Source organism: Tetrao urogallus (assembly GCF_951394365.1).
Source record: "Tetrao urogallus genome assembly, chromosome: 21".
Classification (NCBI taxonomy): Eukaryota; Metazoa; Chordata; class Aves; order Galliformes; family Phasianidae; genus Tetrao; species Tetrao urogallus.
In genome coordinates, this window is record NC_136834.1 from 5,964,572 (window position 1) to 5,987,288 (window position 22,717).

At 49.4% G+C, this 22,717-nt stretch overlaps 2 protein-coding genes across 2 annotated transcripts; both read right to left on the reverse strand.

Moving 5' to 3' along the window:
- Positions 1-6,019: 6,019 nt before the first annotated feature.
- Positions 6,020-9,784, reverse strand: LRRC47 (leucine rich repeat containing 47; the record flags this gene model as incomplete). The annotated part of the gene is made up of 7 exons (XM_079545652.1): positions 6,020-6,253; positions 6,453-6,542; positions 6,911-7,013; positions 7,749-7,864; positions 7,973-8,089; positions 8,647-9,081; positions 9,155-9,784. The coding sequence occupies 7 exons, from the start codon at positions 9,782-9,784 to the stop codon at positions 6,020-6,022; spliced, it is 1,725 nt and encodes a 574-aa protein (XP_079401778.1).
- A 1,440-nt stretch (positions 9,785-11,224) lies between these two features.
- CEP104 (centrosomal protein 104) lies at positions 11,225-21,800 on the reverse strand (the record flags this gene model as incomplete). The annotated part of the gene is made up of 21 exons (XM_079545589.1): positions 11,225-11,361; positions 12,205-12,295; positions 12,675-12,742; positions 13,196-13,334; positions 13,610-13,718; positions 14,090-14,162; positions 14,304-14,340; positions 14,707-14,823; positions 14,920-15,126; positions 15,198-15,374; positions 16,203-16,376; positions 16,632-16,799; positions 17,308-17,511; positions 18,293-18,544; positions 18,898-19,056; positions 19,267-19,435; positions 19,579-19,655; positions 19,967-20,032; positions 20,510-20,648; positions 20,986-21,159; positions 21,688-21,800. 21 exons carry the CDS (start codon positions 21,798-21,800, stop codon positions 11,225-11,227), a joined length of 2,850 nt encoding a protein of 949 aa, XP_079401715.1.
- Positions 21,801-22,717: the final 917 nt, after the last annotated feature.

Sequence of the window (22,717 nt, forward strand, 5' to 3'; positions counted from 1 at the left end):
TACCTCTGTTCTGTGTTCTCAGTGGTGGTGAAAACCAAAAAACGATTTAGCCCTTATCTGCTCCATTCCTGTAGGAGTATCTGCCATTGACTGACACAAAGCAACTCTGCTTTCCCGATGGACTGCCAGAAGATGTGTCCCTTTCAGTTCCTTGTAGAGCAGAAGCTGATCTCTTCGTCAGTTCCAGATGTGTTCACGTACTTAAATGTTTGTGTTTATCAGCAATGCGATGTACATACAGTATACTCATTGTGCTGCAAGGAGAAAAAAAGATTTATTTTCATGTAAGCTATAAAAATTGATACTGCTGAGACAATAGCGTCAAGCAATTACTTTTATGTTCTAGCATGCAGACGTGCAGAAAGTCGTGTTTCAAGGCTTACCTATTCAAAATCCAGATGTTTTTCCCTCCTGTGAATGATGTCACACAAATGCAGAGGGGGAAACGTGTGAAGGCTCCCGCGGAGTTGGAGCTCTGTGCGATTCCTCCCTGCACCACAGGTGAGGATCGGAGGCGGCTAACAGTGAGGTGGGGATGAGTTTGATCCCATCTTGGAGAGGAGGTGGCCTCACGTGAGGTCCTTCCACCTTGGTTTGCTACTTATGGCCATTTTTTCCAGGCCTGATTTATCTGTTGGTTCGGGCTGACAAGCAGCTCAGCAGAAAGCCACGCTGCCAGCAAACGCATTCCCAGCTCCACCTCCTTCTGGTGAGCAGATACATCCAGAGGTGCTCTAAAGGTTTTGAAACATGTTTTCAACAGTATTAACTGACACAGTCCAACCATGTTACCAGTAGTACTTTTTGGAACGTTATCTTTGGAAAATGTGTTATTTTTATAGCTGTGGTTTCTTTTTTTTTTTTTTTTTTTTTTTTTTTTTGTAACACAATAAAAGCACGTCTGAATTACAACACCTGGTAACTCAAGTCTTGCTTATGCTGTACAGAAAAATGTGCACGTAACATTACTGAGAAATCTTACACCTCAAAGGGCCTGGAGTTGTTCTGCTTCATCAGCAAAGCTCCCGAGACAACAGCGCTGCCCAGAACAGGAGCCCCTCACAGCCAAAACTGTTATTTTAATACCGTTTAAAGGAAGATTTCCAAGGTCTTGAACACCAGCATACGAGGAGCAGACAGCAGTCAAAGCTCTGCTTCTGCAACGAGAATAAAAGGCTCAGAACCTGCTTAGGAGCAGGCCCGCCTGGTGCTGAAGGCACTCTGTTTTTCTGTAGCGTGCACTCAGGTTCATGTGCTCAGGCTCGGCCCTGCGGCTGGGAGCTGCACCCGCAGCACTCAAGCGGAGAAGGCAGAAATCAGGGCGGTGTTTTGTCTCATTACACAAACACGGCCGCCTCATCGCGCGGCGCTTTCCCCCTGCGGGCCGTGGCGGCGCCTCCCGGAAGTGACCTCCCGATCCCGGAAGTGATCGCCGCAGCTTCCGGAAGCGGCCCGCCGTTGCCTAGCAACCCAACGCCGCCGCTAGGCGCGGCCCCGATGGGCTCCCGCGGGCAGCCCGGGCCCTGCCGCCATCCCCGGGCGCCGTGGGAGGCTCAGGGGCCGCGGTCGTTCTCCCGTTTGCCGCTGGGCTTGGAGCCGGCCGGCCCGCTGGGCTTAGCGCCCGAACCGCGGCACGATGAGCTCCGCATCCCCGCCCCGCTGCGCGCCCGCTGTCCCGGTACCTGCGACAGGGCGACGTCGCCGGGTCCGCCGGGTGAGGCGGGAGGGCCGGAAGGGGGGAGTGGGGGGGGGGGGGGGCTGACCGCGAACCGCATCACTGCCCGCTTCTCTGCCCGGCAGAAGACCTCCGGTCCGGCGACCGGCCTGCCGGGGAGCAGGACGGGAAGGAAGGGCCGCCGGGGCAGCAGCAACCCGCGGGGGATCCGTGCGAAAGGCATTCAGATAACGTTCCGTGGTACATCCGTACCATCAATGAAAAGGTGAGGAAAGCCGGCCGTACCGCCTGCCTCATCCGGCAGTACGCCTCAGCAGAGCGCCGCCGTCGTTGCTCGTGATACCATCTGCTGGCCGATCCAAACAGTGCCGCTCCATTTGGGGCACACAGAAGCTTTCAGAGCCAAGGAGAGCGTTGGAGCAGGGACTGCGGAAGCGGCCCAATAGCACGCAGTGCGTGCATAAGGGACAGGCACTGACACACCGTAGTTCGTCTGCTCCGTGGTTCCTCATCCCTCCCTTTCATCCCCTCTACCACGTTCACGTTTCAGTGCGTGACGGTACTTCTTTATTCCCTAGGAAGAGTGTCTCACAACACTGGTAGCTGAGATCGATCGTCTCGCAAAGTACCGGGCAGAGTGTGCACAGAAGGACGTGGTGATTGCTAATCTCCTGAGGGAAGTGGAAAGTCTGAAGAAACAGCTGGATTTGCTCAAGGACAGCGCTGACACAGGGGAGGTAACAATTTTAGTTCCATACACTGAAGCTGTGCAGTGCCAAGCTGTCATTTACAGTAAACGCAGAACCCAGTTCTGAACACTCTCCACATAAGGACTTAAGCTCTACTGAAGCCTTATCTCTGTCTTTATAGCACACAGAAACAAAACAAGGGAGCTCAACTGAAGATGCCACTGAAGTTCTCAATGAAGCGAGCGCCCCGGGAGCCCTTCCAGAGCAGGCAGAAGCAGAGAAGCAGGCCCTGATAGCTCAGCTCACTGCGTTGCAGAAAGCTCACAAAGAGCTCCATGCAGAACTACAAAAAGCAGAAGATGACTACAACATGGCCACAGGTACCAGGGGAGAAGGCTTCCCCACAGCAGACAACTGTACCAGAGAGCAACTTCATCTTTTTGAGACTGTTTATTTTACCTAGAAAAAGAGGCTGGGTTACGTCCACACAAGGGCAAAAACCTCTCCTTACAGAATGAGTCAAAAACACCACGTGTTTTGAAACCACTTTCCCTCTTGCCTTAGAAGGGCATGAGAAAATCTTGCAGCAAGGCCTGGCTCTTACTCTGGAGCACTCCATGGTGTTCCACCACTCTGGCAACCCCATGCTTGAGTTACTGGCTCTATTAGTCCTCAGAACAGCATCTACCTCACCGTACATTTACTTAATACGCAGCACAGCACTGTAAAATGCATTATTAACCAGTGTCATCGTGCTGTACATTAACCCACAGCCCACACAGCTCTGCTTCTGCTTACCTGAAAAAAAAGCTCATGAGGTCTTTTGCATGGGTTCAGTTTGCTTACATGAGCACTCCAACCTTACAGGTGCCATGTGCTCCTTGCAAAGACAACTGGAGATCCGAGAATCCCAGCTTCGGAGAACCGAATCTGAAAATGAAAGGCTCCAAAAGGAGATCAGAGGGCGAGAGAATCAGCTACAAGCCATGTCTGCCAAGGTACTGCCATGAGCAGGGGGTGGCTGTCACTGCAGAGAGCTGGAGGCAGGGAATTCAGCCTTCCTGAATCAATTCTCTCGCTAATGAGACAGGGGGTCCATCTCTGAACTGCAAAACTGATGTGTAAAATATTTTCCCTTAAGTTTGGCAGTCTGAGAGAAGAACGGAAACATGAAGAAATGATGGCAGCAATGGAGAAGGAGAACTGCAGCCTTCGGCAGGTGAATTTGGTTCAAGCCCACGAGCCTTTATGGAAAACTCTACCATCAGCCACTTTATTGAGCTTCTTTTAGGCCTGGGGGAGCAAATTTACCCCACTGGAAATGTATCAGTGAAGTTAGTATGAAAACCTGACTTCTTGAGTTTATTTTACCACTCAATTGCTTTTTTTTATAATAGCAAGCTTGCTGCTTTTAACCACTCAGGTACTCAATGCAGTGCTGGAGAAAACCTTAAGTAACAACAGCTACCAGAACAGACAAATTTAAGTCTGTAGACTGCTCAAGAAATACAAGAACCATTTGAATCAGATACTGGGAAATCTGCTCACTCTCTTCCTCACTGTAATGGCTCGTTTTCTGCATCTCCTCAGGTTGTTACAGAGCAAGAATCCAAACTGGGTGAGCAGATGGAGCTGATCAGTGGTTTGCAGGGCACAACGTGGCAGCTGCAGGCAGAGGCTCTGACCAACCGGTACCACATCCAGAAGCAGCAACGTGCCCAGGAGAAAATGCAGAGCCAAGCTGAAATGCTGCAGCAGGCAGAGCTACAAACCAGAGTGGCACTTGAGCGCGTCACCAGCAAGGTAATGTAGGCTCCTTCACTTCAGGCTTCCACCTCTCTGCTGAGAGATGCTCCAACCTAGTCAAGCCCGTATGAATGCCAAAGAATCACACACAGAGGCTTAACACATCCACCTCTTTCCTCTTTCATCAAAAGTTTGAAAGATTTCGAAGCAAAATAATTCAGGCTACATTCAGTGCAGCAGGCATCAAAGCTCCCCAGGCAGAACTCACTGATGAGGAGGTGCTGGAGGCAATGCAGGTACTACAATGGGAACTGCTGAGACAGCACTGTCCTGTCCTGCTGTCCATCTGATGCTTTTCCATCCCTCTGCACATCTCTGCCTTTCAGAAAATAATTAACGAGCGCACTGAGTTCCATCAGATGCTGAAACAAAAAGGCATCAAGGTTCCATCCCTCACCAACATCGACACGTTCACCTCATCGCCAGGCATTTCAAAGGGAAGGAGGTACAGGGCAGCATCTCCTGCACAACGGCCTGAGCAGTGAACTCCCACCACATCACCCCTCCCCACCTCCCATTCCTTTGTTTTCAGGGGGTGACTCAGTAGCAAACTAAACTCACTCAAATAAAGTTCTGCAGTAATTCAGTTGTTTTCTTGTTGCTGCTCTGCAGAATGACTCTATTTCACAGGGAACCGGGTCTGCTCAGACACAAGGATCCAGGAAAAGTTAAGTTTCCACTTGGCCAAGCTGGCACAGTTACACGACTGGGAAATCCAGCAATGCCAGAAGAAGTGACAGTGACATACAACTGCAAGAACCATTTTATTTTTGCATTCAGTACGCAGGCACGTGGCTGTATTTGATGTGGGATCTACAGGGATCACACAGAACCCTGTGACTCAGTCCATGGATCACCCCAGCTTATGGATGGAGAGGTTTGCATTCAGACAACAGCCAGGCTGCTGTCACCCATGTCAAAAAGCTGAACCACTCCAACTGTCTGCATTTTGGACGGCGTCCCCAGCACTCACCAAAGTGGAGTGGAGGACTGGGGTCACCTCAGACAGGTTTACATTCTGGGAAGCTGGGGGGCAGTGCTGACACAGCAGCAGCCCTGTGACTGGGGCTCCATTTCACAAGTAAGAACAAATCCAGTGCTTGACCAGCAGTTAACTCAATGGTACACAATAAATTCACAGCTGGGGCTTCCACAAGGATGGGATGTGGCTCTAAAATGCACTGGGAAATGCAAACCCCTGCAGTCAGTTCTACTGCCTCCATTTAAAAATAAAGCTGTGCTAAACACGGGAACTCAGCAAGAAAAAAAAACATTACTGCAAAACTCACTGCTCAGATTCTGGCAGCATTAAGGTTTAAAATGCTTAAAATACACCGGATTTTCAGTTTTATGGTTACCCCAGACATAAAACTGTGCAAAATGAGATGCTGTGAGCACTTCTGCACCCTGCCTTCAGCACTGGCACACAGCACATAGCAGCATCAGTGCTGTCACCTACTGGATTTCCCAGTTCAGCCTCTAAGATGATGATCCAGCTGAAGCACCAGGAAGGAGGAGTAACCCTGCAGAGCAATACGACTGCATTTGTTTTAGAAACTAAAACACCATCACGATTCACTTCCAAGCTGGTGGATTCTGACTTTGAACACCTTCCCTGCTTTTAAGTTTGCACTGGCAGATGCTGTTGCCTCCAGCCACAGAGTGCTGCTGCCTTTCTCCTAAGGCTGAGAGAGAATGCAATCCTCCTTGCCAGGACTGGCTCAAGCTTTCGATGTCCTACACAGGCAGGCAGGGCGCACTGCAGCTCCTCTTTCACACATGTCACTGCGTTCTTGGATATGGAAAGAAGGAAAACGGGGCAGAGTAATTTGCTGATCTTTGATAGCAGTCAGCGAATCACTGTGAGCAGGGAGGGCGCTGCAGCCAGGTCGGTTTTTGAAGGATAAAGTACTTTCAGGTTTCCATCCATGTCCACCACTCGAACCTGCTCCACCACCAGCGGCTGCTGCGCGCTCTGGCTGGGCTTCACATTCTCTGCTCCACACAGAGCATCTGGTTCATCATCCGAGCCCGAGCCTTCCTCCTTATTTTCCATGGTGAACCTGTTCAGTTCTGCTATTTTCTGTTAAATATGGCAAAACACAGAAAGCTCATAATATAATGCAAAAACCTTGTGAGGTACGTTACGAGCAGGAGAGGGAGGAAAAGGGAAAACCAATTCCTTCCCCACAAAAGCCACAGCTTCTGCATTCTTCTCCCATACATGTGAGCCATGGAACATTTTGCTGAGGAGCACAGAGGGCTGTTACTGAATCACTCACCAGAATGAGAGCATCCATGACATCTTTGCATATCTGCAAACTCGTATCGCTTGTCACTTCCAGGAACAGATCACGGGTGGTTTTTCTGATCTGCAGGAATGTCACAGGTAAAGCAAGCCATGAATTCCTGCATCCCCACCCACAGTGGCAACACTTCAATGCAAAAATGCAACAAAAGGCTTTCATCAACTCAACCAGAGGCAAAGAGCTTTGCCAATCCATAAAGCCGCCTCAGCGAGGGCAGCCTGGTGCCCTTGGAGCAGCTTGCTAGAGCTGGACAAGTTACAAAGGGAGAAATGGAGCTCTGAGATTCCTCTGAATCAGTCTGGTAGAGGGGAGCGAGGCTTTGGAGATGTGTGGTTTGGAGCACAGTGACAAGCATCACAGAATGCATGCAGTTCAGAATCTGGAGTTGAACACATGAATTCTGATGAACAAACTCCCATGGCACACAGTACCTTTGTTTTCTCACTGTTGGTTATTGGTGGGAAGGAAATCACAGCACCTTCAGCATCCACGAGACACGGGTAGTTATCTTTGCCATCCAACAACTGCAGATACCTACCAGGAAAAGCAGAAAAGAAACAAAACACCGCAAAGTAACTGAAACAGCAGCTGGACACAACGGCAGAAAACAGTGACAGAAAGGAATCAGTGTGCTCCTGATCTGCCACAAAGCAAAAACAGGCGTCAGAGCACTAAAACCCAGCTAAATGATGCCGTGGTGATGCAGTAACAACTACAAGAAGCGCTGGCCAGGAACATCAAATAACTCACATCTCCATTTCCACACTGCCAAAGCACACAGACAGGCTGCTGCTGCTGTCCCAGATCCCCGTGCTTCAACGGGAGCATCACAGTCCACTGTCTGATTCTTCCAGACGAGTTATTTACGTTATTTGCCCTCTCACTCACTGTGGCAAAGCACAGCTCCCCCATTACGACTTGGCCAGCTCCTCCAACTGCCTGATGGATACGGCTGTGGTTTCTACATGAGCAGCAAACAGAACACAGCTCATCTGTTCTACAGACTTACAGCTCCTCTCCTCTGCTCAGTTTACTGAACTGGCGTGACGCTTCATCTCTCCATGGCTCCCTTCTACTTTATATACACAAATTACTCGCACAGGCGACAAACGTGTCAAGAATTTACTCTTGATGTGCGGAGAAACGATGGAAGTCACTCCTCAACCCCCCTTTGCCACAGGTTTACCCCTCACGTTCCCTTCAGAGCTGTTTTTCTACACAAGAACAAGCTGGCAAAACGCACACGCTGATCAACAACACAACACTGACTTGTGCAACCCAGAAACATTCTGCCGCTTCTTCTGCTTCCTCTGCTCCTCCGCTTCCATCTGCAGCTGATGGAGGAGATCCTTGGCTCTGATCTCCTTTCGGCCCAGAGGAGTTATCTACACCAAATGAGAAGCAGCCATTCAGCTCTGACCTTTCCCTCCTTCACGGCTGCAGAAAACAAAGGGAAATTAAGGAGGAGAGGCGCGCGGTTGGCACTGCCGTACCTTCAGCTCAGCAGGAGGCTGCACGCTGTACGTCAGCGGCCCTTTGACCAGCTGCAGGTCGTGGGTGGCGATCGTGGCCGCCGTCCTCTTTTCACATATATCTTCATGCAGTTTGGTCTAAAACACAAAGAGCATCGTCACAGCACAGCCACGTATCAGCACGATGTGCCGCCGCCGGGGCTCAGCGCTCTGCTCTACTTAGTGCTACAAATGCTTGAGGAAGCACAATTTAAACGCGTCTCAATACATCTCGCACCCACTTACAGAATCCCCAAGGTTGGAAAAGACCTTCAAGATCATCCAGTCCAACCCGTGGCCAATAGACCTCACTAAACCACGTCCCTCAATACAACATCTTAAGTGTTCCTTCGGCACCAACAGGTCGGCTCCTGCACCACCTCCCTGCGCAGCCCATTCCAGAGCCCAGCCACTCCTCCACAGCCACGGCCTGGGACAGCTCTGTTTGCCCCTCAGCATCACACACAGCTCTGCTCTTCACCTCCAAGCGGAGGATAATTTCACCCCCCTCACAACAGAAGCACGAGGACAGGGGGCTGCATCTGAGCTGGGAGATGGGCAGCGTGGGGCGAGGAAAAGCCTCCAGCACTGCGGGATGGGGACACGGCAGCCACGGGGAGCCTCGAGCCTCCCAGCAGCGCTGCCCACCGCCGTACCTGGGCGCTCAGGAACCTCCGCACGGCGTTCCCCGGCCGCAGCTGCACCCCTCTGAGCACACAGCACACGATGTAGGGCCGCACGTCCCTGACGCCCGGGCTCGCCCTGACCACCATCGGCGCCGGGTTGTCGCCCACATGCAGGACCTTCAGCAGCAGCTTCCCGACCTCCTCCGCCTCATCGCGCTCCCCGTCCCCGCCGTCTTTTTTCTGCTGTTTCTCCCGTTTTCTCCTCCGGGTCTCCTCGCGGCCGCCCTCGGCGCGGCCCTTGGATCGCAGGTATTCCAGCACGGCCCGCGTCTGGCAGCCGTTCACCATCTTCTCGAGGCGGCGGTCCCGCAGCGGGTTTCCGCGCAGGTTGGCTTCCTTCAGGCGGGGACAATCGGCCAAGGCGGCGGGCAGCGCGCTCAGCCGGTTGTTGGCCACGTCCAGACTCTGCGGGAGCAGAGCGCGGGGTCACGGCGGCGCGGGGTCGCGGCGGCGCGGGGTCGGGGCTGCGGTCGCTCACCTTCAGCGCGGGCAGCGCGGCGATGTCCGGGCTCAGCTCCTCCACTTCGTTGTCGGCCGCCTCCAGCCGGCCGAGCAGCGGGAACGGCGCGGCGTCGGCGGGCGGCAGCAGCGCCCCGGGCAGAGCGCGGAGCCGGTTCCCGGACAGCAGCAGCTCCCGCAGCTGCGGCGCGGCCCTCGCCAGCCCCGGGCCGAGCTCCCGCAGGCGGTTCCCGCTCAGGTTGAGGCTGCGCAGCTGCGGGAAGGCCGCGGCCTCCCCCCCCTCCTCCGACGGCCCCGCGCCGCCCAGCTCGGCGGGCAGCGCCTCCAGCCCGTTCCCGGACAGGTCGAGCAGGCGGAGGGCCGGCAGCGGGCCGCCCAGCCCCGCGCCCAGCCCGGCGGGGCCCAGCGCGTTGCCGCTCAGCACCAGCGTGTGCAGGGCGGGCAGCGCGGCCGCCAGCCCCGGGCCGAGCTCCTTCAGCGCCGCGCAGCCGCTCAGCTCCAGCGACTGCAGCAGCGGCAGCGCCAGCAGCTCGGCCGGCAGCCGCCCGCCGCCCGCCGCCACCCGCTCGGCCACCGCCGCTCCCTGCAGCGCCAGCTCCCTCCGCCGCTCCCGGGCCGCCGCCTCCAGCTCCGGCCACGCCGCCGCCATTGCGCCGCACGGCGGGGCGGCACCGCGCCGCGCCCCGCTCCTCCTCCGCGCCCCGCTCCTCCCCCATGGCAGCGAGCGGCCGGGCCTCGGGCGGAGGCAAAACGCTGTTCTTAGCTCAAGTCTTTTATTGGTTACTAAAAGCGCATCTCAAAAGGTTCGGTCAAGTTATAAAATAGAAGCGCAGATCCTGCTGCCCGCATGCAGCTCATTGACTGCCTTAATTACGTTCTGCCCGTGTTTAGGAGCCGTGCTCGAGGAGCGATGCCGAGCTGCCTTCAGCAACTGCGGGCGCCGCATCGGCCAATGCAGAGCGCGCAAACGGCTCTTCCTCTTTTCCTCTGCACGACGCCGAGCTCGCAGTTCACCTCCGGCAGGAGCCGCGCTCTGCTGCAGCCGCAGGCCGTGGCTCGGCCCCGCTCAGCTCTGAGCACAACCTGCTGCTGCTCTGCTTGCACGAGGAGCGAGGCTCTAACACAGGAACCTGCAGCTCCCCGGTGGAAGGAAGCGTACATTACATGAAATATACAGCCCTTATGAATATGTATATATGCTATTGATAATTTGGGAGAGTTACAATTCATATAAAGACTTTCAAAACGCGACTGTGCTGCTCTACCTGTGAAATCCACACGCTCGTAGGCAGGCTGCACAAAGCTGTGTTGCAAAGTCAGTGCTGTGTACAAAGCAGCACCGCGCCTTCGCTCCCTGCATAAATCACAGCCACGCGTGGTTTGTGGCCACTGAAATTCCCTCAGCTCTGGCTGCTCGTGTGCACTGACAAAGCAGCTGAGTATTAATGCTGTTAACGCTCTAGGATTTGCAAAAGGGAAAAGCAAAAGCCCTCACAGCTTTCTTCAGCTGCACCACATCCCCTCTCTGTTTTCATTACACAAACAGGGAAGGAAGAATTCTACCTTATGCAGTTGGTATTTTACCAACTGAAGGGTCCAGGAGTTCAGCTGAGCAGGGCCACGCGGCTCTTTAGTTACACATGGTGTGTATTCTGATTCCTACACGCACACACATTTTTCATTCCACCTTACACCAAATGCCCGCTGACTCCATCGCTCACCTCCACCACCGTGGAGCCTCAGCCGCCACAGGGCTGTGCTCAGCAGGGCAGGAAGCACAGCATCCCTCCAGTGAATGCTGTGCCCTGGGGGTTTGGCCTGGGCTGTTTCTGGGATGAGGAAGCAGCCACAACCTTCCTTGTGCACGGCAGGGAGCGAGGCTGCAATGGAGGATTTGCTCCTTTCTAATGAGAAAACCACAGTGCTGCTGTGGAAGCCATGGAGCAGTGCCCTCACCGCTCAGCTCCAGGCCTGCGCAGCCTCAGCCATCATATGGAAAAGATCTGAGTTGCTCGGGAGTTTTAAATGGCCATTAATAATGATACACCCAATTATTAAATACAAAATGCAAAGCACAGCCCTTGTCCTGTCACTGCTTTGAGAATGTTTTGCCTGGGCTTTTATTCGGGCCTCCTCTCGGCGTTGGGATCTTGCTTCCTATGGAGGGAGGTCGAACTTTGGTTCTTGAAGGACTTGGTTTCTTCAAATAGTGGCCTCCTGTTTTGCCTGTGAAGAGATGCCACAGGTCACTGCTTGCTCGTCTGAGCCCTGAGCTGAACTGCATTCACTGACAGCAGCTGAAAGAGAGCATGTGAGGGCTCTGCCCAGGAGCTTGGCACAGCCCTGAAAAGCTGTGAGCAAAGCAAAACTCAGACACAGCAGTTTAACTCTGGCAACAATCTGAGCACGGAGGGGATGAAACAGCACTGAAAAAAAAAAAAGCTTGAAGGGGAAAAAAAAAGCAGAGGAGGAGAACAGGTTTGGTGCTGCAAGCAGTGGAAATAGCTTGTTTGCTTAACTTCTGCATTCACAAAGCAAGGGGATTCTACATGTGCCAAATAAGCAAAGACAACTTTAAGAAGTCTGAGATGAGCATCACTTTCTCTCTGCTGATGTTGAACTCGCACAGCCCTAAGCTCTGCCCAGCTCCTGCTTCCACTGGGAAAGGAAAAGCAGCACCCAGCACACAGCACTCGATTCCTTTTGCACTTAGGATGAGAGCAGCGTCCTCTGTTGGACATCACAGCCAAAACAGGCTCTCAATGCACTGCACTGGTGGTCAGGAGCTTTCCAGACTGTAACTGCTCGCTATCACTGCTGATTGTTCTATTCATGACCATGCTGTTAAGTAGAAGCAAGGCTGAAACGATCCAATTATCAGACGTGTCAGTTTCCCTGGCAACTGACCTTGAAATTACTGTTACTGAAGGCACTGTTACCAAACATCACAACCCAAATGCAAAAAGCGTGTTGAAAATGTAAGCAGCCACCTTGCTCTCGAGGCTGAAATGCTTTCCTTAAGCAGTGGCAACACAGCAAAAAAGAACAATCATTACAAAGAAGTCTTACCAGGCTGCATTGGAATAGTTTTATTTATGGTGGAAAACCTTCGTAGATTCATTGCACAGCCATCCGTGCCCATGAGGTGTGACTTCCAGGCCTAACCAGTTATAAAGAAGTGATATTAAGAAACCAGCAAGGTTAGCCACCCTCCTGCCTACCCAGTCTGTGCACACAGAATCTTAAACACAGGAGAAAGGGACGCAGGGATAGCTGAGGCATTCAGTGCCACTAAAGAGTGCAGACTGCCAGCACTTGGAAGCACGACAGCACCTTCAAAGCAGAGGGCAGAGAAGAGGAATGTGGGCACAAGTAACAAAGAAATACACGTCCCCCAATTTCAAGTCCCCTGAGAATGAGAGCCATTCCGTAACCCTGGTGAGTTCTGAAATCTCTGCATGTAAAGCAGTGTTCTAGGAGGGCAAAAACTCCATCCTCATGATGGAACAAAATCAGACCAATCTGGGAAGCAGCCTTACCTCCTCTCCAGGGGAAAAGTTGTCATGGCACAGTGGGCAATGGTTTGCCACATTTTCTGGTTTGGCAGCTGAAAGGATAAAACAAGTACAGCACAGACAGGTGAGTCTGAACATGCAAGGAGGATCTGCATAGCAAACAACTCACAGAAGGCTGCCCTAGGATTAAAGCAGCCCCAGCCTATCATCACTCACTGCTCTGAAAGAAGTCTGATCCTTTATGATCATTTACACCCCATGGGTAGTAAACCATCCCAGTCTGGCCTCACAGTGCAGGGATGTGACACAAGCTGCCTTTTCTGTCCTCGCTCATTTTTCCCCACATGCATTCATGGAAGCAAAGCATTTCAAGCACTGGGAAAGGCAGGGATTTTTGTCAGACGTTCTCTCCTGACAACAGACTAACATTCAGTATTGCTGTGCAGTACTGAACAGCAGTGGTCTGACTTGACAAAAACGTGCAGTGCTTGGATGCTGCGCTGACCTGACTTCTGAAGTTCAGCCTTCTGCTGACAACTACTCACCGTTGCAGGTCCTGCTCTTAAAGTGTTTGGGCAACTCATCCTTTGGAAAGGCTTCACTGCACCGCTGGCATTTCCCAAAGCTGTCCTTCTTATCACACTCAGTCAACAAATGCTCCGTCAGGCTTGCTATTTCTACCACCTGCAGCACAACACAGGTACCCAAGATTTGTACTGAGTAAACAAGAACAGCATTAAAACAAAGCTTCCCCTGTGATTTTTGGAAGCTAAGGATCTCTTCTCAAAGGAAATGGAAGAAAGAAATGGAGTGCAGTTGATGATACATTTTGTACAACTGCTTTTTTCCAAAAATGCCACCCCGAATCACTCAGTGCTGAGCATTCCTCTGCTGTAGCATTAAATATCTTGTCACGGTAACAACAGAATAAAAACTGCTACTGACTTGTGGTGCCTGACCTGCTTGCAGTGCTCACATCTGGTTAACATAGGACAGCGTTTCCAGTAATGCAGATCCAGTCCTTCCTCTGTGAAGGATTCGTTCCTTTCACCACAAAAAATGCACAGGCTGGGGAAAAAGACAGCAAAGCACAAAGCAATCAATGGAACAGCCAAACACCAGAGCATCAGTAACACATACATGGGAACAGATGTCCCCACTGTTAGAAACCTTCTGAAACACAGCCCTTATTTTCCCTGCATAGTCCTGACCTGTGCTTATTTTTTTATCCCACCAACAGCTACTAAGAAAACAAATTCAGAGTAGTGCCAGCCTAGTAGTTACACCTCAACATCCAGGATTGCTCTCAATCTGTTAGAAAGGTTTTCTTTTCCACTGTTTAAGTTATGAGCTTTGATCTACTGGAGAAACACTACTATAGCTGTCAGCAGGTTGTACAAAAATACTTAAGGTGATTAGAAGCTATTAATCCAGCTTACTTATCCAGGTAATTTGCAACAGAGGAATGATCATCTGGAATCTCTGCTGCTGCAGGCTGTGGACTTTTGTATCCTGTAAAAAGAAAATGGAAATATTCCTTCTGCTGACAACAAAAGCAACAGATCTAATGCAAGGTCAATACAACCTGACACACTGAGCACCCACAGTCTTTCCAGGGCATCTCAGCTCTTAGTACTACCTGAAATTACCTACCTTGATCTTCTGTCTTCTGGAAATCAGACTCTTTTTCCTATGGAACAAAGAATTTTTTAAGTCAGAAATGTCTTTTGTGACTGTGATACTAACTGGGGAGAAAAAGAACTGATTTTGATTTTTGTCTGTAATTAAAGGCTTAGAAGCAGGGCCAACACTTTACAACACCATCAGCTTCATAAAATGGGAAGGGTTCCAATTCCTTATTTTGTTACAAAAAACAACACCCCAGGTGTGAAACTCAGGGTGAAAATCAGAGAGAGGAGGCTCTCCCTCCCTCTTCCACACCGCCATCCCTCTTACAGCTGACATTACTTGTCCCATGCTCAAATAGTTTGCAAGGAGGCACTTGAGGAAAAGGTTTAAAAATGTTATATTTAGAGCAAAACCAAAACACCCCGACCTTTCCAGCTTGAACTTCTGCTTGTATCTCCTTTAGAGCTGCCAGCTGATCTTGAAGAACTTTTATTTCTGCCTTCTTCTGTCTCTCTGCTTCTTCTGTTGCTGCCTTTTTTTGTGCCTGTGAAGAAAACACTCTTCAGTTATGAAAGTTTTTGAACCATCCGCATACAGGAGAATCTGCAGAACACAAAATACCAGCAATCTTCTTACTTACCCTCATTTCAGCTTCAGAAAGTTTACCATCTATTTTAGTAAATCCATCAAAGAGTGTTTTATAGAGAACAGTCTTGCGAATGCTTGCATCATCTGGAGGGAGATATTCCAGAATGGCAGCTTTGTGCTTCCTGTACATATGGAAGATAATTCGCAGCGCTACGTCACGAACTTCATAAACTCTGTGCTCCAAAGCTCCCGTTGCAAACTGAAAAGAGAGCAGAAATAAACACGAATCCGACAGCAACAGAAAGCAGCTCCAAGTGCTGCGACTCCCACCTTCATGGCATTGCTGACGGTGAAGCCTGAGTTTTCAGTTCCCATCTCTTTCAGGAGGCACTCAACTAATTCCACTCGACTCATGGCCAGGTGTGTCGGGGAATTCGGTTTTAGGGGTTGAACCAAATGAAGTGGAACAATCTGAAGAGGTTTCACTTCGCTCCACAGAGCCATTTCCTGCAAACACAGTCAGTGTGCTGTAGGAGTGCTACACGAGGGCAACGAGTGCCTTTGCCAAGCAGAGTTAATCTACTTGGATTAAAATGAGTGCAGTACAATGAAGCAAGAACTTTGCTGAAATGTAGCTGGTTGTTTCTATCTCAGCAGGGATCAGTTAATTCTAGCTGGCACCTTCCCTAGGGAACTGCTTCCCGGGGCAGTGCAGCACCTCGTGCTGGGGACAGAAAAGCAGTTTCCTTCTCTTGAGGCCAGAGCTCCTCTACAGTGTGTGACCACTTCCTCATGGCGCTGAAACATTCAGTTACAAATCTCTTGTGAATAAGTCAAGCAGCAGTGATAAAGCAGTCAGTCACTTCTGGGGGCTCTGGTGGCACATGAGAGCATCACACACCTTGAAGTTTCTGTTACATCCTCCAGTGAAAGGAATTCATTTTCCTTCTGTGTATGGATGCAACCACAGATAAAGAACCCAGAGCCAGAGACCCACCTCCCCCCTCCTGGGGCTGGATTAACACACTTTCACACAGAATTACTCTCCTGAACTCTACTGGAAAACAGCACAGTAATCCCCCAGCAGATCTTCCCAACTGTGCTTTGCCAACACTTAACACAGAATGGACTTTGTCATTTCTGTATGCTGTTGGTAAGTTGGCTTTTACAAGCTATGCTTCAATCACATCCTGAGGCTCAGCTGCTGCTCCCGCTCTGCCTCCCCTCACAGCTGCAAGCTCTGCACTGACACCCAGCCAGGTCAGATGTCACCCACTGGTCCCTGTGTGACGTTCTTGATGTTAACCAAACTGCAGTGCAAAGAAAAGCTCTGACCTGAATGAATTTAGCAGCCATGATGCGAAGGCGGGATGAAGAGTCTCCTGTTCTGGAAAGCAAACCTGGAAGTGTTTTTTCCACACAGTGAGAAGTTTCCAGCTTTCCCAGTTTGTGTTTTGGTACATATTGTGTAATGAGCATTTTTAAAAGTTTCAGGGAAGCTTGAAAAACCTAAATAAAAAGAAAGAAACGGTGAAGAAAATACCATAGGGAAGAAGCACAACCACAGTATTTTTTAAATGGTATCTAAAATTCTTCTGCCTTAGTTTGAGATCTGCTGCTGAGTGATCCCAGCACTGAGTGATCCCAGCACTGAGTGATCCCAGCACTGAGTGAGGCCTTGCTGATTTCACTGGGACAGGGCAAACGTAAATGGAGCAAATTGCAGGCTGGAGACATTTTCTTATCACACACATCACCACTTACTGAAGATACGATGTCTTTTATGGCTCTTTTTACAAGAAAAATCGCAGCCCTCAGCATGTTCTTTAACTCCTCCTTGGCAGTGCTTGCTGCCATTTCCATCAGCTTCTTGTACACAGCCAGCAATGCATCTTCTCGATACGACCAACTTTTGGAATATGCTCCAGAGACCTGAACACAAAACAAGATCATCTTTTAAAAGGTCAGTACTGATGTTTCAATATTTATATACAGAAACAACCTGAAAAGAACGCGTGAACTGAAGTATCAAATCCCCAGGCCTTTTCCAAGGGAACGTGGCTTTTACTGCAGGTGTTTCTGCACTTATTTTCTGAGGAATTTGAGTAAAATGGGTGAATAGATCATATTTCCAGGAACCACCTGAGACACAGTAATGGTTTCTCTCTCTACAAAAGTCCCTTTTCAGTGCAGGTATCCAGGTAGGGCCTGCACCCCAAGCAGACAACTAGGCAATAAACAATTAGCAGATTATCAAGTCATCAATCCAAAAAGCTCCAGTGCCAAGGCGGTGCCCAACCCAGGCATCCACATCCCCTGGTGTGTTTCAGATCTTTGAAGGTGTAAAAACCACATCAGCAATTCCCTGCTGACTGAGCGAACACCAAACAAACTCACAACAGATCCCAGTAATCCACGTGTTTATTTTGTTGTTCTTTACCAGAGCTTCTCCAAAAACTTCAATAGCAGGGCTGGCCTCCCTCAGTGCCTTCTCACTCAGTGGCTCTGGTTCCCCAGCAATGCCACTTCTTGGAGTATTACTGCTGTCTCCCTCAGTTTTCTCTGGCTCAAGGTATCGAATTGCTTCCTCGGAGTGTTTGTGGATGGCTGGGAGAGGTCTCTCATCGTAAGGTAAAAATTCAACCTAACAGGGAAGATAAGAGCTGCTATTCCAGGAATAACTCAGATGTGAAGTTGTTTCATCATTAATTGGGTTTGCCTCGATTCAATTCACTTTCCCCTTCAAAGCAGTATTGCTTTACAATTAAGTACAGATACTGAAGTTTCCATAGAGATATTGTGAAAAAAACAGAATCAGTGCTTCCAAGTAGTGCTTATCTCTTACATCCCATCACACACACACCAAATGCCTTTTGTGGAAGTGCAGACAGTTACAGGAACCACCTGTTGGTAGGCAGCCAGCAAGCCATAAGCTCTACTTGCTAAATTATTTTATGTCATCATGCTATTAAGAGAATATTACTGCTACAAAAGTCACAGCAAGCCTTCATGAGATTTGCCAAGATTCTGCTTTCCTTGCAGTCACATAAATTTGTTTGCTGCTGACATACTTGATCTCCAAGATTTATTAAGCCAATATTAAGCAGACTGCAGCTGCCTGTCCTGCTACCAAAGCAGCTGTGACTCCTGCAGTCATTTAATGTCTATTTTCTGTTCATCCGTCCATAAGTCAGATATTGTCTTTTTTTTTATCTTCCATCTGAATGAACATTTTTAACAGCTTTCCAAGAAATTCAGCCAAGTGAAAGGCCAACACCAATTATTACATCAGCAATACTCAGCAATCAGTTTCAAATACTGTACAAGCAATGAGAAAAACCACGACAGACCTTGTTGTTTTGGAAGGCTGAACACAGAATTTCTTGCTGTGGAGATTTCTCTGGCAACAGAGGCACGTTACTTACTTCTTCTTGGGCAAACACTTCCCTGGAGGTTGTGGGATGAGACAGAGTGGGAGGAGTGGCCTGATGGAGAAAAACAGGCTCAGGAGAATGAGGTTCTGCCGGCTTCTCTTCCTGCAAAGACTCTGCTTTCCACAGCTCTCCCTGTGAACTCTGCAGTTCTGTGTTCTCATGAGGAGGTGAATTTGCAGCCTTTGTGTGCTGAAGATGATCATAAACCGCAGGCTCCACAGGCAGGTCGGGTGGCTTTCGAGTCTGAGATGTTGAAAGAGAGGTGACATTGTACTAAGAGCAGTTCCTACATTCACAGCTGTGACAGTCAACAATATTCTGCCTCTTTCGAATGAACGTCAGTGCCTTGTGAATCTGTATGTGCAGCTCTGGAATAACATTTAGGAATTTAGATGTTATTTGCTTTAAATTCTAATGTAATTTACTGAGAATTAATCACGTTCATAACGTTTGAGTCTCTGGTAGGGAAAACCCACAGTCCAAAAAAAAGCCTCTCTGGTAACCACTCTCATTCCCTGCATTTATGCGGGTCGCTCAGCCCTTTCTATTTACAGAACTCATGTGACACAGCCTCCCAAACCAGGAACTGCACCCACCATCAGCTCTGCATCCAGCAGGTTGTGGAGCTGCAGCTGCTGATACACTTTCAGGCGGTACGCATCCATCTGCTGCTTTTTCTTCTTAGCAAGATCATAATCCTCCTTCTCTACAGCGTAGCGTTTCTCCACTTCGTACCGTCCCAGTCGCTCCCCTACCTGGAAAACATTTCAGCTACTTACCTTGGGATCACACCATTAGAAATACACACGTACGTGACTTCCAAACAAACGATTAAGCCAGCTGAATTTAAAATGACTGTTTTTACAACACACTGGGAGTTGTTATGCTTCCACGTTAATGCTAAGATCCTTGATGGATCACCAGAGCACCTGGTGGCTTCAGAGACGAGCAGCTTTGAGCAGTACCTTCTGCAAGTCTGCAATGGCTTGTTTGAGTTTCTTGGCGTAATCGTAGCGCTCCTGACGGACGGCGTCGTGCTTCTTCTCATCCAGCCTGCGTATTATCTGGGCAACTTCTGGATCCTGGTACATGTCAAAAGCCAAATCATCCAGAGGGGAGATGGAGTCAGACTTCCTGAAGATACAGGACAAGAGAAATCAATAACTGTGGGTATTTGCTTTCTTTTCACAGGCAGAGAGGTAATGGAATACAGAAACTGAGAACTAATGGAGACCAGGAAGATGTTTGGCAGGGTATATGCAAAAGAATATCTTTACCCTAGGTATGTTCCATCTAAGGCAGGATCATCTGATTTAATTCCCAAGTAGTGGTCAATCAGCTTCTCTCTGGAAGGCTTTGTGGGGAAAAGAAAGATCTTAATGCACATTCATCAACAACATGGGTGTTCAGGATAGAAATTCTGACATTGTAATTGTGAGAACTTTAAGGGTGCAAATGCAAATGTTCCAATTGATTGTCTTCATTTTCGCATACACAACTTAGGCTCAATTTCTGAGATCCCCCTTATTTCAAAGTTAGATCAAAATCGATGTACAGCACCTCTGCTGAAGGATGAAACTACCCGAAGATGCATTCATTATCTCAAGAACCCTGCAGCTCAACATGTGCAGCAACAGTAAAAGCACAGGGATGCTCTGCACTTACCTGTTTATTGCTGTCATTACCGTAGTCTGCTGGATCTCCAATAATATTTATAGCTACCAGGGCAACCTGAGAGAGATTGAAAGAAAAAGTGAAAGCACAAGGTGGTTATTTTGTTCTTATCTCAGACAAATTGAAAAGCATGTTTAAACACACACAGCCAGTCAGTTGCTGACACTTTGTGCTGATTCACCCTCCAAATCTGAAAAATCGAGTAGTGATTTACTCCAACTCATCTCTCTCCTTCTGTTCCTTGCTTTTACTCAAATGTAGGAAAATGTACAACCTCAATACTGTCTACAAACTTACCTTGTCTTCAGCACAGAGCCTGCTATGCAGGCTAAAACTCAAAACAAAAGGCAGTGATGGAACGTGCACTGAGCTCATCTGCTCTGCATAAGCTGCATTTGGTCACGACTGAAAATGAACTCAGGAGCTTTCATCAGCATTTCAGCTTCTACAAGTGCAGGGGGCAGATTTCTGTGCCCACTCTGTGCTACTGAAACTTCATCTAGCTTACAAAGCAGGGAGCACAACTCAACTTACCTGACTGTACAAGTTGTATTTATTGTCATAATTTTTATGGAAAATCAGCTTCAGGTACTGGCCAACTGCATCCATATACACAGATTTTAACTCTCGAGCTTTGAAACCTGTCTTCTCATTGTCTGAGAGAGGGACATAACTGAGAAGGAAAACATAGCAGTAAGCAGAGGAAAACACAAACACACAGCTGTGTTTTGGCTCCTCAACTAAGCATTTTGATCAGGTTTAAAACTCACTCATCAACCAAACAGCACGCTGTCATTTACACCAGTGTTCACCTGCATCATGCCTCTCACAGCAACCAGACAAACCTCACCGGCTCGGTCAGGCCCCACTGCTTTAAGTGGGATTGATGTAAACCCACTGTTTTCAACACGGCTGGATCAGCCCCCAGTATCAGTATCCCCAGATTGCTTTTTATTTCCTTCTGACGCCTTGATTAAGGTAATACAACAATGCAGAGCTGTCAGACTCACCCTAGTCTGTGAAACCTCTCTGACTGATAAGGAGCAAAGTATTCAGGCAAGCTTTCACTGATGAAGAACTCAATTTTGCTTGATATCATGTACTGGTGAGCAAGCAGCTGCAGTTTTCGTATTCGACATCTCTCCACCAACTGCAGAACGATTTCTTGTGGGTACTGACAGAGTCTGCAAATGTGCACAATGTTGAGCCATCTTTTTAAAGATCACTTCACTGCCACCTTGAATAACATTTAATCATGAAACTTTCCAAAGTTGTTATAGTTTGCCATCGTTACAAATATTGCAAAAAAAAAAAGAGTAGAAACATTTTTCACTTTAATGCATGCGTGTGTCTGTTAACGTGCACTGCTGTGGTGGCTTAACATGGCAGCATATCAGTCACTATGAAGGAAAAGGACTGTTCCAGCTGAAACTAAGACAACTACATACATCCAGAAGATGTATTGTGAAGACTGTAGTTTTAATACCAAGTCAATGCAGTCACAAACTCTAAGATGACCTTTTGTTGTAACCAAGGCTTTTTTTTCCCCTGCAGAACAAGGATTCCACAGGGATAAAGTAACTCAGAAGCTTTTGTTTTATAACCAATTTGGTCTAGCATGCATTAAACTAGTCTGAGCACGCATGCTGCATCTCCCACTCACTACACACTCAGTGCTGGAGGATTAAGCACATCCCTCTCCCTTGCAGTACCTCGGTGACCGCCATCCATTCACTGTTGGTGCGTGGACCATCAGCTCCTTTGCACTGAAGCCATCTTCGTGCCCCGATGAGCTAACGACTACAAAGCCAATCTTGTGCGGCATCCTGCAGAGGCGAGCTATTCAAAACAACCACATTTCAAACTTAAGCTAATCCCTAGGAAGGCAATAAAACAACACTGAAACAGCGCAGTCCAAGAATTCCGTACTGTGGTCCATTAAGCCAGCAGCTGATGACTGTAAATCTGAATTTATTGAATGCCAGCTCCATAAAATGAGCCATGTTCTTATGCTGAGTGTTTTAGCAGGACTTGGTGAAGCGAGGGCTCGGTTAACTTGTACAGCTAGTTAAACCATCAGACTGTGCAAAAAGCAGAGCCCCTGTGGGCTCCTTCCAAGTACCGGAGGGCTAAATATAACAGTCGGAGACAAAACTCAAACTGTGATGAGCCCAGAAGCTTCTTCTTGCCCCACATGTCTAGATGCAGGACCTTCAGAGCAGTGTGACATCCCGCCCCGTGTGTTTGACAGGGAATAATAATAAGAGGACAGAATCGACCCAGGCAGAAGTCACTCAGCAGCATTTCACAGCCACGCAAGTCTACAGACACACAGACAGACACACACACAGACAGACACACAGACAGACAGACACACACACAGACAGACACAGACAGACACACACACAGACAGACACAGACAGACACACACACACAGACCCCAGGACGGCGCTGTGAGGAATCTCTTCCCGCCCTTCCCTCAGCACGAAGGGCAGCGCCCCGCAGGCCGCAGCTCGGGAAACGGCCCTTACCGAGCCGTTCTACGGCCCGAGCCGCCACGTAGGGGCCCTGAATGCCGGGACGGCTTGGCACAGCCCTTCGAGAGGAGATCCGCGGCCGGAGGGAAGCAGAAAGGATCGAGCCAGGCCCACACAGCACCGCACTCACCTCAGCGCGGCTCCATCGCTCGTCACCGTAGCAACGGCGCGGGCGCTGCCACGCATGCGCAGCGCCCAACGCGGG